The 16270-nt window shown below is 41.2% G+C and overlaps 1 protein-coding gene across 1 annotated transcript in view; it reads right to left on the reverse strand.

Moving 5' to 3' along the window:
* Window positions 1–16270, reverse strand: part of NCAPG2 (non-SMC condensin II complex subunit G2) — a 141900-nt gene that overhangs the window by 90970 nt on the left and 34660 nt on the right. Inside the window, exons 7-9 of the mRNA XM_050942218.1 lie at window positions 15077–15171; window positions 12519–12588; window positions 6324–6410 (exon numbers count right to left, since the gene is read on the reverse strand). Coding sequence (XP_050798175.1) covers window positions 6324–6410; window positions 12519–12588; window positions 15077–15171 — 252 coding nt within the window. The remainder of the gene's footprint in view (window positions 1–6323; window positions 6411–12518; window positions 12589–15076; window positions 15172–16270) is intronic.

Here is a 16270-nt window from a genome sequence, read left to right on the forward strand (position 1 = left end):
TTCTTCGAGATGTGTCACAGTGTGGGTGCTTCACTTCAGGTGACGGTCCCGGCGTCATTGATCAAAGGCTTTTCCATAGCAGTGCTTGGTCAGGAGGCGTACGCGCTCCAGCTGTCTTGCGGTGCCTGTCTGGTTGAGCATGAGTGAGCAGCTCTCACCCCTCAGTTCCTTGTCTACCTTGTATCAAACTCCAAAACAGAGTGGAGGAGTGTAGGTAGTGGAGCACCCACAGAGGGACACATCTCAAAGAACTTCAGTTCTGCACTAGGTGATTAATCCTCTCTTTTTTGAGTGCTGTCCCCGTGGGTGCTGCACTACAGGTCAATGTACCCATCATGGATAGGGGTGTGTGGGAGGGGATTTTGGAGGTACATGGCTAACTGAAGTAGAGAGGACTAAAAGGCCTAGTATGGCATCATCCCTGGAGAATTGTGTAACGGTGTAGTGATTGGTAAAGGTATGTTCTGATGCCCAAGTGGTAGCTTTGCAAATTTCTGAAATGGGTACGTTGTGAAGAAAGGCCAAGGAAGTTGCCATGGTATGCGTGAAATGGGATCTGATGCCTGTAGGATGTTCTATTTCCCTTGTTTTGTAACAGACAAATCCATTTTGATAACCATTTCGAAAGTCATGGTTTGGATATTGCTGATCCTTTGGATCATTTCATTGTCAAGCCAAAGTCTCAGTGATTTTTGGAAAAAGATCTCCTATCCAGGTAAAAGGCGATTGCCCGTCTGACATCTAGGGTGTGAAGTGCTTCATCCTGTGAGCATGTGCGTGGTTTGGGATAGAATGTGGAAAGGTGAATGAGTTGGTTGATATGGAAGGTTGACGACACTTTGGATGAGGTCATAAAATGACCTGGTCCTTAAAAGAAAAAGGGGGTAGGGTGGGTTGGCCATTAGAGTAATCTCGCTAACTCATCTAGAGAAGGTAGTGGCCACTAGGAAAGCCACCTTCATGAACAGGTGAAGTAAGGAGCAGGTAGTCATTGGTTCAAATGGGGGTCTCATGAGGTCCCACATGGGGATAGGAGAATGTACTTCCAGATAGAGATTTTGTAGACCAACCATGAAGCGCTTTGTAATAGGGTGTGTGAAAACTGAAAACCTCTTGATTTTGTCATAGAAAGTATTAATCGCTGCGCGGCAAACTTTGATAGAGCTTAGTGATAGCCCTGAATTCTTCAGTTCAACCAAATAGTCTAGTACTGTCAGTAATGGTGCAGTACGTATAGCGATCTGTTTGTTTGAATACCACATGCAGAAACGCTTCCATTGCTGCTGGTAAGTAGTGGTGTAGATTTGCATCTGCTGTTTAGTAAAATATTTTTCACTTGTTCTGAACAGGTTAGCGCGCATTCATGGAACCATGCTTTCAGGTGAAGCTTCTCTAGTTGTGGATGTAGGGCTTGTCCATTGTCCTGTGACAGAAGGTCTTGTGTTACCGGGGGAGTCTGTGGCAGACGGATCAACAGACATAACAGGAAACGGTCTGAGCCACGCTTGTGCAATCAGAACGATTGTGGCGTTGTCTTCCTGTATTTTGGGTAGGACTCTGTGGAGTAGAGGTATTGGTGGGAGCACATACATAAGTGAGGTGTCCCTCCAGATTAGAAAGACATCCCCTAAGGTCTGGGGGCCAAGTCCTGCTCTGGAACACAACTGGATGCATTTGTGGTTCTGGGACATGGCAAATTAGTCAATGGAAGGGAACCCCCAACGTCTGAATATTCTGTGGAGGGTTGTGGGGTTCATTTCCCATTCGTGTTCCCATGAGAATTTTCTGATGAGGGTGTCTGTGGTGGTGTTTTGGAATCCAGGAATATAAGAGGCTGAGATGTCTATATTGTAGCAGATAAACCAGCTCCATAGTATCGTGACTTTGGTGCAGGGGGAGTGGGATCACCCCCTTCCCCCTTGCCTGTTGATGTAGAACACGCATGCTATGTCGTCTGTCATGTCTCAGATGGATCTGTTCCTTATTAGAGGGAGGAAGAGATGGCAGGCATTTCTCACTTTTCTGAGCTCCAGATTTATGTGGAGGTACGTTTCAGCTGGTGATCACTTGCCTTGTGCTGTGTGGTGGTCTAAGTGTGCTTCTCAACTCAATAGAGATGTGTCTGTTGTGATCAGTACTGAGGTTGGGGTTTGCTGGAAGGGAATATCTGTCATTAGATTTGCTGATGTCACCTACCATCTGAAAGACTCCAGGACCTTGAGGGTGGTTTGACTAGTCTATGTATGTTGTGTTTGGTAGGTCTGTACACTGAGTTCAGCCAGCTTTGAAGGCACCACATGTGTAAGCCTGGCGTGCTTTACCACATATGCAGTGGCAGCCATGTGCCCTAATAGTTGTAGGTGCCGAGAAGGGGTGACTGTGGTAGCAATGACATGGTGATGTCAGCGTGCATGAGCAAGTGTTGTGGTACCGACGGTGTCTATACCTTCAAATTGCTTTGTCTACCGGGAGGCTTCTGGTTCGATTTGGTTGGTGCCCAGGTCCTTGGTGGTGCCGACCCTGATGTCCATGCCAAGGTAGATGTCGATGGTAACGATGTGGACAGTACCAGGGGCGGCGGCATGGTCAGTGCCAGCACAGTTGTCAGTGCCATGGAGAAGACGTGGTGGTTTATGTCTCGACTCCTCCTTTTTGTCTTCCGGCTCTGCAGCACGGCTGGTGCCAGAGGTGCCGGGAGAGTCATATGAACTCACTCTTAGCCATCAGCACCGGAGGTAGAGACCACGCAAGGGACTATTTCTTTTTCTATGGTTCCTGCTGCACAGAGGTCGAGGCTCTCTTCCTCTTTTCTGAGGAGGAAGATGGAGCCGTGCTCCTTGATGGTTCAGACCACACCGGTGAGCACTTTCCAGAGGACCTGTGGTCGTCCTTGTCTGACCCTGGGAGAAGAGATTTCTTCATTAGGATCATCTTCAGGTGGAGGTCCCGGTTTCAGTGGACTTGTGCCTTCGAGTTGCTGCAATGAACGCACTTAGAAGGAATAGACATCCCAGGCACCTCCCACAGTGAGAGTGACCATCAGATCTAGGCATTACCTCGTGGCACGAGCCACATCTCTTAAAGCCAGGGTAACCTGGCATAGTCCTTAATGTTAATGTTCATGGCCTAAGGGGGTAACAACGAACTAGAGAAAATTAAAGCAAAGAATAATTTTTTATTTTTATTTTTTTAAAAAACAAGCTAACTACAGTAAGTACTAATTTCCATTTTTTTTAAACTCCAGGGAGAAAGGGCTGTTGCCCTCTGTCTTCAGCCAAGGACGGTTGAGAAGGAACTGAAGGAGGCAGGCCGCGCACGTGCGCTCAACGGGACAGACAGGAGCGTGTGTACGGTCTGACCGAGCACTGCTATGAAAAGCCTCCGATCAATGGCACAAAGACGCTCCGTCATGTGAAGCGGAGCACCCACAGGGACAGTACTCGAAGAAACAGCTTGGTTGAGGTGGAGGAGTCAGAGGTGGTGAAGTCAGAGGCTGATCGTCTGGCTGCTCCTCTTGCTGTTCTTTCCAAAGTGCCAGGGGGGATGCGGGGAGGAGGCCTCAACTCCTGGCTCTGCCCCAGGCCTTCCCCCCTCCACCCCTTCCCCCAAGGCCCCATGCTGCCTCTTCCTGCCCCTAATCCACCCCCTCCCTCTGAGCACAGCACGTCCTCATTCCTCCCTCCCCCCAGCCTCCTGAATGCCGCAAAACAGATGATTGCTGCGGGTGGGAGGTGCCAGGAAGAAAGGGGGAAGCTGTGTGCCTCCCACCCCCACCAATCAGCTGTTTTGCAGCATTCAGGAGGCTCTGGGGAGCCGGGGGGGAGAGGGGGGACGCTGCGTGTCGCCTCCTTGCTCCTCTCTCCCAGAGCCTCCTGAAAGCCATGAAACAGCAATTGCAGCAGGTGAGAGGCATGGGGAAGGAGTGGGGAGTTGCTGATCCACGGGGCTGCCAGAGGGCAGGAAGTGCTGGGGCGGGGGAGAGAAGAGGAAGGAAGCTGATAGGGTTGGCTACAGGCTCACCCTGGTTCCAAGCCCTCACAGCCAAAAACATTATAAACAAACATTGCGCAACATTAAATGAGTATGTTCTCTAATAGATCAGTGATGTAACAACGTTAACCGGGATAACATTAAGTGAGGAGTTACTGTACTGAAAGTTTGACAATGAAAAGCTATGTACTAAGGGAATATATCTTTATAAAAACAATTTTTGCAGCTGATGCTGAAAATATTTAAGCAGGTGCTTAATACTATGTACACAAGTAAACATACTGAAGTCAGTTGCATTACTCATGTGAGTAAAGTTACATATTTGCTTAAGTGCTGCAGGAACAAGTCCTTAATTTTCAATATTTTGGTTTTTGGCTATCATGATTTTATAATATTGAAATAAGATATCCTACCAACTACTACAAACAGCACTTACAAATTTAGTTCACTATAAATTTTTTAATCTAAAATCGCAAAAAATAAATTTGCAAATATTAAAATTAGTTTTAAAAAGCCTCAAACCAATTTAAATGTATGTTTTAAAAAATACAAGTTATTTAAATCATTTCATAGATGCCTGCAGTAAACGGAAGCCTCTACAAAATACAAGAAACAGTTCCTGTAATAATTATTCCTAATAGATTGAAAATGCAGACTCATCATCAAAATATTTCAAGAATTAAAGCTTATTCTGAAACATACAATAGTCTAAAGAGTGAAGAAGTTAAGAACTGAATTCTTCTAATTAAAATATTGAAAGCAACAGGCACTGCTGTATGTCAAAAACCAAAAGCATGGCAGGTTTCAGAGTAGCAGTCGTGTCAGTCCGTATCCACAAAAAGAACAGGAGTACTGTCAGGATAGGTTACAGATCTTTGATGATGCACTGGAGAGGTTTTAGTTATTAACAGAACACCACTATCCGTTACCTTCAGCCCCCAACTAAAACCTTTCCAGTGCATCAAAGATCTACAACCTATCTTGAAAGATGATCACTCACTCTCATAGATCTTGGGAGACAGACCTGTCCCTGCTTACAGACAGCCCCCTAATCTGAAGCAAATACTCACCAGCAACTACACAACAAAAACACTAGCCCAGGAACCTATCCTTGCAACAAAGTCGGATGCCAGCTCTGTCCACATATTTAGTCAAGTGGCATCATCATAGGACCTAATCACATCAGCCACACCATCAGGAATCATAACATTCAAAAACCAGTAGGAGAACACTTCAACCTCTCTGGCCATTCAGTAACAGATTTAAAGGTGGCAATTTTGCAACTGAAAAGCTTCAAAAACAGACTCCAAGGAGAAACTGCTGAACTTGAATTGATATGCAAACTAGATACTATCAATTTAGGCTTAAATAGAGACTGGGAATGGTTGATCCATTACACTCATTGAATCTATTTCCCCCATGTTAAGTATCTTGTCAAACTGTCTTAAATGGGTTATCTTCATTATCACTCAACAAGTTTTTCTTCTCCTGCTGACAACAGTTCATCTTAATTAATTAGCCTCTTAGAGTTGGTTTGGCAACTCCCACCTTTTCATGTTTTTTTTATATATATATATATATTTTATAAAGACATCTCCTCACTATATGTTCCCGCATGGCCCACGGGCCGTCGTTTGCCCACCTCTGTCCTAAACTAATGGAAAAAGAAGAATTATAAAAGTTATATTAGCATTCAGTTGAGAACTAATTGTTTTTAAAGCTGATTTCTTGAAAACAGCTTACATGCGATCGGCACAGCTGACAATGTAATTTTGAAACATTGGGGATAAAAACTTCTTACCTATGATACTAATGCAACATTGAATAATGAACTTCAAAAGCTATTTTTTCACCATCTCTATTGTCTACTTTTTCATTTCCCTCATTTTAAAATAAATTGGCAGTGTGACAATTTCTAGTCAAGTTCACTGTGCTTTTACTAAGATACAATGCTTAGGTTGCAAACAGTGCAGGGAAGTATATAAGTACAAACAAAAACCTTTTAAAAGATTTTATTTTAATATTATGAAAATTCAACATAAATTACATATAAATTTATATTAAATTGTACAAAATCCCTCCTTCTATTTTTGATCTTGAACACAACTGAAATTTGTACCTAAACTATGTAAGTGCTCCTTTAACTTGTTCGATAGCCAATATTTCCAGTTAACTAAAGCAAATTAATAGATTTTCAGAATCAGTACACTATTCTTAACATAAATATATTAAAACAAAACAGAATGTTCTCATATTACAGTAATCTGATTTTGAAAAAGACTTTAAAGAACACATTGTACTAGTACTGTATGTCATGTTTGACAATAACATACCTCTCTCACTTTAGGATGCACTGGAGAACTCCTAGGAAGATGAATTCCATGATGCATGAAATCCTGAATACAATTATGCTCAAGAATCTAAAGTAAAAATGCATTACAAATGACAGTTAACACACAAGATTATAGGCTGCATCGATAGTGATTTACTTAAGGTTGCTTGATCCTTTACATTGTCATACTGTTTTCAGATGCTTATAGCTAAGCCCATCTGTTTTCAGTTTAAACTGATTTTTACTGAAATAATCCCAGATTTTACAAAATTATTATTTTCCCCCCAATTTTCACCCTACTTTTGTATCATTCAGATACATAAAAAATAACTTGTTTTATTAGGAAAAGACAATATATTGCATGAGATATATTTATTACAATAACACATTAGTCTTTGCGTATATGCAAAGCTGCCTGTTGAAGTAAGGGTATATTAGACTAGAAGATGCACACAATAAATAATTAGTCAAACATGCAAATTTGAAGTACATGAGCATCTGAATATACTGATGAATCTCACACCCACCACGTATACATTTCAAGCTGTTAGACAACTAGGGCTGTCAGGTGATTTAAAAAAATAATCAAGATCAATCACATTGTTAAACAATAATAGAATACCACTTATTTAAATATTCTGGATGTTTTCTACATTTTCAAATATATTGATTTCAATTACAACACAGAATACAAAGTGTACAGTGCTCACTATTTTTTATTGCAATTATTTGCACTGTAAAAAACAAAATAGATAGTATTTTTCAATTCACCTAATACAAGTATGATAGTGCAATTTTTATCATGAAAGTTGAACTTACAAATGTAGAACTAGGTACAAAAAAAACCTGCATTCAAAAATGAAACAATGTTAATCTTTAGAGCCTACAAGTCCAATCAGTCCTGATTTCTTGTTCTGCCAGTCACTCAGACAAACAAGATAGTGCTGTCTGCTTCTTGTTTACAATGTCACCTGAAAGTGAGAACAGGTATTTGCATGGCACTATTCTAGCTGGTGTCGCAAGTTATTTACATGCCAGATGCACTAAAAATTCACACGTCCCTTCATGCTTCAACCACCATTCCAGAGGACATGCGTCCATTCTGATGTTGGGTTTTGATCGATAATAATCCAAAGCAATGCGGACCAACGCATGTTTATCATCTGAGTCAGATGTCACCAACAGAAGGTTGAATTTCTTTCTTGGTGGTTTGTGTTCTGTAGTTTCTGTATCAGAGTGCTGCTCTTCCAAGACTTCTGAAAGCAAGTTCCACACCTCAACCCTCTCAGATTTTGGAAGGCACTTCAGATTCTTAAATCCTGGATCGAGTGCTGCAGCTACCTTTAGAAATCTCACATTAGTATCTTTGCATTTTGTCAAATTTCCAGTGAAAGTGTTATTAAAACGAACATGTGCTGGGTCATTATCCGAGACTGCTATAACATGAAATATATGGCAGAATGCAGGTAAAGCAGAGCAGGAGACATACAATTCTCCCCCAAGAAGTTCAATCACAAAATTTAATTAATTTTTCTTTTTATTTTTTTTTTTTTTAAAGAAAATGCGCATCATCAGCATGGAAGTATGTCCTCTGGAACAATGGCCGAAGCATGAAGAGGCATATGAATCTTTAGCACATCTGGCATATAATAGTTTACGATGCCAGCTACAACAGTGCCATGCGAATGCCTGTTCTCACTTTCAGGTGACATTGTAACTAAGAATCGGCCAGCATTAGCTCCCATAAATGTAAACAAACTTGTTTTTCTTAACGGATTGGCTGAATAAAAAGTAGGATTGAGTGGACTTGTAGGCTCTAAGTTTTATATTGTTTTGGTTTTGAGTGCAGTTATGTAACAAAAACTTTTGTGATAAAGAGATTGCATTGCAGTACTTGTATGAGCACTGTACACTTTGTATTCTGTGTTGTAATTGAAATAAATATATTTGAAAGTGTAGAAAAACATCCAAAAATATTTAATACATTTCAACTGGTCTTGTTTAACAGTGTGATTAATTAAGATTAACTAAAAAAAATTAATCTCTTGAATTAAATGAATTAATCCACAACCCTACAGATAACGGTTTAAAGATCTGACACGCTAAAATAGGAAGAAAACGAAAATCTGTATCAGAATGTGTTTCAGAAGACAAGAAAGTATTCAAAAGTTTTTTTTTTTTAAAAAACACAAAAAACAGGAGAAAAGGACGAAACTGAATGTATGTGCTGCAAATGGTGTGGCTCAAGTATTAACTGTAAATATTTAAAGTCTAATAGTTCTAAGTCTACAACAGTAAACTATTAAAACTTTTCATTTGATTTGGGGATTAGAGATTTATTGTTTTTTCAAACTCAGAGGTGGCACTGTTTTCAGTTGTTTTAGTTCTTCAGCAAGTCACACTGACTTCCATTCATCAAAGCATTAATCTACTGCACGGGTTCCCAAACTTCATTGCACCACAACCCCCTTTGACAACAAAAACTACTACATACACCAGGAGTGGGGACCAAAGCCTGAGCTCCACTGATCTAGGTGGGGGAGTGCCAAAGCTGAAGCCCAAGAGATTCAGCCCCAGGCCTGTAACCTGAGCCCCACCATTCAGGACTGAAGCCTTCAGGCTTTGGCTTCAGCCCCAGGTTGTGGGGCTTGGGCTTCAGCCCTGGGCCCCAGCAAGTCTAAGCCAGCCCTGGGGCTAAAATGGGCTTGCTACCCACTTTGGGGTCCCAACTCACATTTTGAGAACCCCTGCTCTACTGAGAATACTTCTTTCCCTGTTCCGTCCACCAAAATAAACCTAGATATTACCCAGAAAAAGGTTTTAATAGTTTTTTCCATTGATTTTCACCTGCTTTGTGGTTGTAGTAATAACCACTGAAATTCCCAGAAAAAAAAAATAAAAACCAAAAACAAAGGGTCATACTTATAGCTAACTATTTTGAGTTAAATTTTTCCATGCTTCTCTTGGACTGATTTTTTTTTGTGTTTCATCAAAAATTGTTCAGCCATTTCTCAGAACAAGGTTAGGGATATAAAATATCTCCATGCTTTAGAGCAGGGACTCGAAATTTAGCTAGGACAGTGGTCAGGTATCAAGGATGTGCTGTTTGCTGTCCCCTTGAAAATTTGGTCAAAATTACAGGCTTCTCAATTTCTCAGTTCAGAGGTGTTCAGTAGAGACTTGTTAGAGTTTGGCAGATTCTCTGATGACTGTCTACACTAAGTATGCTCAAGTTCAGGACTGGAGGGGTCAACTTTCCCTGCAGTTGTTCCCTTCAGCTGTCCAGGGTTGCCCTGATGCTGAGCATAGGAACAGAGAGTACAGACACTTGTGTATGCCCAATGCTTCCCCTGTTGGTGCCCTGGTAATGAGAAGGAAGGAGAGGAACTGAGCCTGTGGTAATGGCAAGGTTGGGAAGTGGGGGAAGACTGAGGGAGAGCCTAAGACCAGGACAAGAGGTCAAGAAAAGTCTGGAAAGAACAGAGGAAGAAGGGTCTAGTTCACCTTCCCTCAGAACCTGCAACTGAACCAAGATTTCTGAGTCTTAACATTCTACACTTGTCAGCAAACACATTGTAAACCCACTGTGCCTTACCTCCCTTCTAGTGGCTGGTCTACATAGAGGATGACAACCTACAACTGCTGTCAGTTATTATGTTAGCTCAAGTGGCAAAGATTAATGCTGGGTATCTAAAAGATTCTAACCTTGTTTAAAAACTAAGTGAAGTGCTATGGGTACCCGCATGGACTCACAGTATGCCAACATCTTTATGGCTGACTTAGAACAACGCTTCCTTAGCTCTCGTTCCCTAACGCCCCTACTCTACTTGCGCTACACTGACGACATCTTCATCATCTGGACTCATGGAAAAGAAGCCCTACAGGAATTCCACCGTGATTTTAACAATTTCCATCCCACCATCAACCTCAGCCTAGACCAATCCACACAAGCAGTCCATTTCCTAGACACTACTGTGCTAATAAGCAATGGTCACATTACCACCCTATACCGGAAACCCACTGACCGCTATACTTACCTACATGCCTCCAGCTTCCATCCAAGACACACCACACGACCCATTGTCTACAGCCAAGCTCTAAGATACAACCATATTTGCTCCAATCCCTCAAATAGAGATAAACACCGACAAGATTTCTATCAAGCATTCTTAAAACTACAATACCCACCTGCTGAAGTGAAAAAACAGATTGACAGAGCCAGAAGAGTACCCAGAAGCCACCTACTAAAACGACAGACCCAACAAAGAAAATAACAGAATGCCACTAGCCATCACCTACAGCCCCCAACTAAAACCTCTCCAGTGCATCAAAGATCTACAACCTATCCTTAAAGATGATTCCTCACTCTCACAGATCTTGGGAGACAGGCCAGTCCTCGCTTATAGACAGCCTCCCAACCTGAAGCAAATACTCACCAGCAACCGCACACCATACAACATAAACACTAACCCAGGAACCTATCCTTGCAACAAAGCCCGATGCCAGCTCTGTCCACATATCTAGTCAAGTGACACCATCATAGGACCTAACCACATCAGCCACGCCATCAGGGGCTTGTTCACCTGCACATCTACCAAAGTGATATATGCCATCATGTGCCAGCAATGCCCCTCTGCCCTGTACACTGGCCAAACCGGACAGTCTCTACGCAAAAGAATAAATGGACAAAAATCTGACATCAGGAATCAAAACATTCAAAAACCAGTGGGAGAATACTTCAACCTCTCTAACCACTCAGTGACAGACTTGAAGGTGGCAATTTTGCAACAAAAAAACTTCAAAAACAGACTCCGAAGAGAGACTGCTGAACTCGAATTAATATGCAAATTAGATACAATTAACTCAGGCCTAAACAGAGACTGGGAATGGTTGAGTCATTACACTAATTGAATCTATTTCCCTATGTTAAGTTCTCCTCACACCTTCTATGGGTCAACTTAATTATCACTTCAAAAGTTCTTTTTCTCTTGCTGATGATAGCTCATCTCAATTGATTAGACTCTTCCTGTTGGTATGCATACTTCCACCTTTTCATGTTCTCTATATGTATAAATATCTCCTGTCTGTGTGTTCCATTCTATGCATCCAAAGAAGTGAGCTGTAGCTCACGAAAACTCATGCTGAAATAAATTTGTTAGTCTCTAAGGCCACAAGTACTCCTGTTCTTTTTGCGGATACAAACTAACACGGCTGCTACTCTGAAATAAGTGAATGGCAATACAGTTCAAATTGATAAAATATGTTTGCATTTAAAAAAAACACAACAACATGAAAGTACAATAAAGTGAATGCTAAGATTGCAAAGTCAAGCATGCAAAAGTTAGGAAATGCTGAAATTAAGGTTACCCATGAAACCTTAAGTTATTTCCTTCTTTCACAAACTTCATATAAAAAAAAATCGCCTTAAATTTAAAAATACTAAACTTCCTACATCTGTTACCTACATTATATTTACTTATCGAAAACAGAGAAACTCCAAAATGTTGCAGAGAAATATTACAAAGCTTATCAGAAATATCTACAGCTAAAGGTTAAGCTTTATTTCAGAAAGGCTATAAAATACTAAAGTATCTTAAACCTAGTTCTTAACATAGCGTCTTAAAAGAAGAAGAAAAAAAATAGAGAATGAGCGAGTGAGAGAAAACAAATGAACATATAAGAAATGCACCTTAAGCATGTAAACTCTAAAGCTTCTAGCAAGCACTATCCTTCAGGGCAAATGCGCATACTCAGCCACTACTCAATGCTATAACTCCACAATATAAAAGGGGTGATGGCCTTCAGTTTCTTCCACTAAATCAGGAATATTCCACAAAAGATTGAAAAAAGGTAGAGAAGATAGACATGCTATTTGAATTTAAATGGACAATTAGGATGATTAATTCAGCCACTATAGTTCTTTGATCTTTCTCCTTCCAGTATTACTTCTCAAGACAGGAGATTAAGCAGCAGTTGTGCTCAGGAGATGGGTCAGAGGAATGTTTGTTGAAAACTGATTGCTCTCCCAAATAAGGCATCAAATGCAGAGGCCAAACGGAAGGAAGAAATGTTGTATAAAAAGGTGCATATAGAGCTGTCAAAAGGAAAAAATAATTCTGAACCTTTTAACAGGATCAATTTCAAAGAATCTTTAGATGAACTAATCTTAATAGCAAGTTCAAAGCAGAGTACATACCTCTAATATCTCTCCTGAAGCCTTCTTCCAAGCCCTGAAATAAATTTCTGCAACATATGCCATCAGAGATCTGTGTTAACAAATTAAGAGAAGAAATATCAAACCTTATACCATCTTTACAGTAAATATTGTATAAAAAGTTAATGTTTGTTGGTGTTGAGCAGCAAAGAATATTGAGGGTATTACACATTCTCTCTTAGCATTGTTTTTAATACCAGCAAAAACTAGAAATCTATTTTAGTAATTAATACACCAACAGAAGAAAATAAAGTTTACTCAGTTACAGATTTCAAAGGAAACCGCCATTAAAATTCTATATATTTTAAAGAGAAAACCAAGCACCCACTGAATATTATTGCAGGTATTATATATATCCTCATCTTAAAAAAAAAAAAGATAAGGGCATGCTTACATTCCAATATATGCAATACAGTGATGTTGCACAGTATTGTGCAGTCTCCTTTGGTAGCATGCATGCTGTAATCTTATATTAATGAAATAAGAACTACAACCAAAAGAGCTAAGCATAATAGTATTTGTACATTTCAGAAGTGAGAGAACTGATGTATTTATATAGAATAAAATATTTGCACTGAATCTCAAGAGCTTTAAATTATTTAAAAAGCAAATCCGAAAAAGACAACAGTTCTAAATCAGAAGCATTATGCAGATTATTTTGACTTAAAAAGAATAACTAGGTATCTTTACTGAACAATTTGGCAATTAATCTCTGCAAATCTCTGAACTGGTACTGTAACACAGTAAAATGCTACACAATTAGTAATTTATCAAACCAGACGAATTCTTCCAATTAAGCAAATACAATTCTGTCCCTATCCAGAGGACCTGTGCTATTTTTTCATATTCCGCAATGTATTTAATCGTAGTAATCCAATCAGGACTGGTGCCCTATTGTGTAAGACAACATAAAAATATATGAAGACAGAGGGTTGTCTTCATGGCTAGTCAGTACATGGCAAGATGGGGTTTGCATGTACAGCATGCTAGTCTGCAATGTACTAAATGTACAAAATTGTGATGACCTACTATCCTGCACTAAAAAATTCCCTACTGCACATGTAGCATGCTGTACATTCACACCCCAGCTTGCCATGCACTACCTAGCCATGGATACAAGCCATGGGCCAAGCTTTTTGTGGATGTATAAATTTAAAACCAAAACAGGTACAAATAAGCCTGTGTGGTCTTGTAATTTGTTTAAAAATATGGAGAGAGAACATGAAAGCATCTGGTTCAAAATATTTAGTTTGGCTGAAAAACATCCGTATATTTTGAGATTCCGTGACATTTTGGCCATTCGGCTCCCATTCACTCTGAGAATTGTACACAGCTAAACCACCTGTTGCTACTGATCGATATAGTTAGGTTCACAATATGTTTAATACAACATTAGTTGATTAGTTTGTAAAACATGAGAGTTCTTGGGTTTTTAGTCCGCTAAAAAGAAAAAAATATCAATACTAAAAAAAAAAAATTCTTCATTGACACAACAGGCCATTGGGTGCCAATCCTACAACTTATTCCTCAGAGGCAGACTCCTATGCACAACCTTACTGAGTCAACTGGAGTCTCTGCATGAAACAAGTACTATGCATCTTTTTTATACAGTACATTCCACTTATTAGCTACCTCTCAGTTCCCAGCAAGTTGCTATTATCAAAAGGCAACCAATAAGCAAGAGGCAGATTTGCAGCGCGGAAGCCAAGGAAGCAAGCACTAGAACAGGCCTTCCTGGATGCAGCCCTGCAAACCTATCTGCACCTAGTGCTTAGCACATCCCAAACTTCCTGCCCTGGCTGCAGCTCCACAGGAAGGTTTGTGGGGCTGCAGCCAAGCATACAGTACTTTTTCTGCAGCCCTGGAAACATACCTATGGCTGGGAGGGGAGGCTACAAGCTGGACAGCTGCAGGGAAGTTTGTTGGGCTGCTACTTTGAAAGGCATGTCCCAGAACTTTCTTCACTGGCTGCAGCCCAGCAGACAAATTTTTTTGAAGAGCTATAGCCATGAAAGGAAGCTCTAGGATGTGCCCAGCCCAGATCCAAGAGACAGGGCAGGGCACAGCCTGGAAAGCAGAGAGGTACCGTGCAGTCACGTGGGCCCCAGTACCCCCAGTCTCCATGGAAAGTCCTGCTATCCAGGCTGCAGTTCCTCCTTCCTGCAGTGCCAGGCCCACAGCTTCTCCTCCCGGCTAAAGGTAAGGGCTGCAGCCACGGAACACGTCAAAAAATGGCATGACTGTTGCCAATATTTGAATCCCATTAACATTAAAGTTAATGGAACAGGATTCGTTCCTGTAAAAAGGTTGCTATTAGCCAAAAGTTAGTAGCAGAATTGCTATTAAGCAGCATCCACTGTATAGACAAGGTAAAGATACGCAATTATTGAAGCAATATGGAAGTTACTCGTTGTATTTGTAGAACCTGATCTTTTCATTCAGGTGTATTTCATCCATAAGCTAGATGTTCCATCTTTGAAAACTGAAAGCAAAGTGTGGCCAGCATTCATAATGGCAATCACTATAACTGTGATACATACTTTGAAAAACACTGCAACTGGTTTTTAATAGTCCCATGGATCATTTTAATGAAGTTTACATTCCAGCTCAACAGAAAACTAAGGAATCGTCGTCCCTGTTAAGGAAAAAAATGGAAATAAGCCCAAATCAGGAAATCAATTTAAGATCCATTTCAATTTGTTAACTGCGAAAAACGGTTACTAGCCTTCCATAACTGTTGTTCTTTGAAATGTGTTCCTCATCTCCATTCCAATGTAGGTATGTGCTCACCCCAAGTACCGCCACTGAAAAGTTTTTCCCAGTGGTGTCTGTCAGGTCGGCTCTAGAGTCCCCTGGAGTTGTGCTCTCATACCGGTGGTACATAGGGCCCCATCACCCCCTCAGTTCCTTCTTGCTGGCTAATTCCGACAGAGGTGCAGGCGAGGCAGTTTGGAATGGACATGAGCAACACTCTCGAACAACTTTTTTCAAGTGCTTGCTCACGTACATTCCAATGTAAGCGACTCCTAAGCAGTTGAGCAGGTGTAGGGTTCGAAGTTCATTGACACACTGACAGCTTAGCCGAAAGTCACATCATCTCTAGTTTGCTAGGTGATGGCATAATGGGATGCGAAAGTGTGGACTGAAGACCGTGTTGCCACTTTACAGGTGTCCTGAATCAGAACTTGTGCCATGATGCCACCGCCGATACTTGAGCTCTTGTAGAATAGGCTGTCAGAGGAGGAGCTGGGACCTTCATTAGGTCATAGCATGTGTGGATGCAGGAAGTGATCCACGATGAAATTCTCTGGGCCAAGAATGGACAGCCTTTCCTTCTGTCTGCAACGGCTACAAAACTTTATATCTACGGATGTGGATATCTGCAGATATTTGAGTAGCTGCAGGTCTCTACTGGGAATGGCAGCGGTGAAAGTAGCCGCACATCTGGCTGCTGCTCACAGAAGCCAGTGGCCTGTGTGGGCAGTTCTTTTGGTGTGGCTGTACCGCCTTCAGCTCCGCCCATGGGGTAGGACACTAGGCTCAGCAGCAGCTGTCCCTGGTCACACTAGTCCAGGAGTGTTACTCCTGGGGAAATTCTGCACAACTGCACAGTAGAAAAATGCCCCCTCGGTTTGCTTCCTTGCAGAAAACAGTTTCTGTGGGGAAGCAATGAGAAGCTGCACCAGTGGACTCATCCCTCCACAGCAGCTCAGATGCTCTGTTTGGGCAGCTTG

The sequence above is a fragment of the Gopherus flavomarginatus genome, chromosome 2 (genome assembly GCF_025201925.1).
Source record: "Gopherus flavomarginatus isolate rGopFla2 chromosome 2, rGopFla2.mat.asm, whole genome shotgun sequence".
NCBI classification, from domain to species: Eukaryota; Metazoa; Chordata; order Testudines; family Testudinidae; genus Gopherus; species Gopherus flavomarginatus.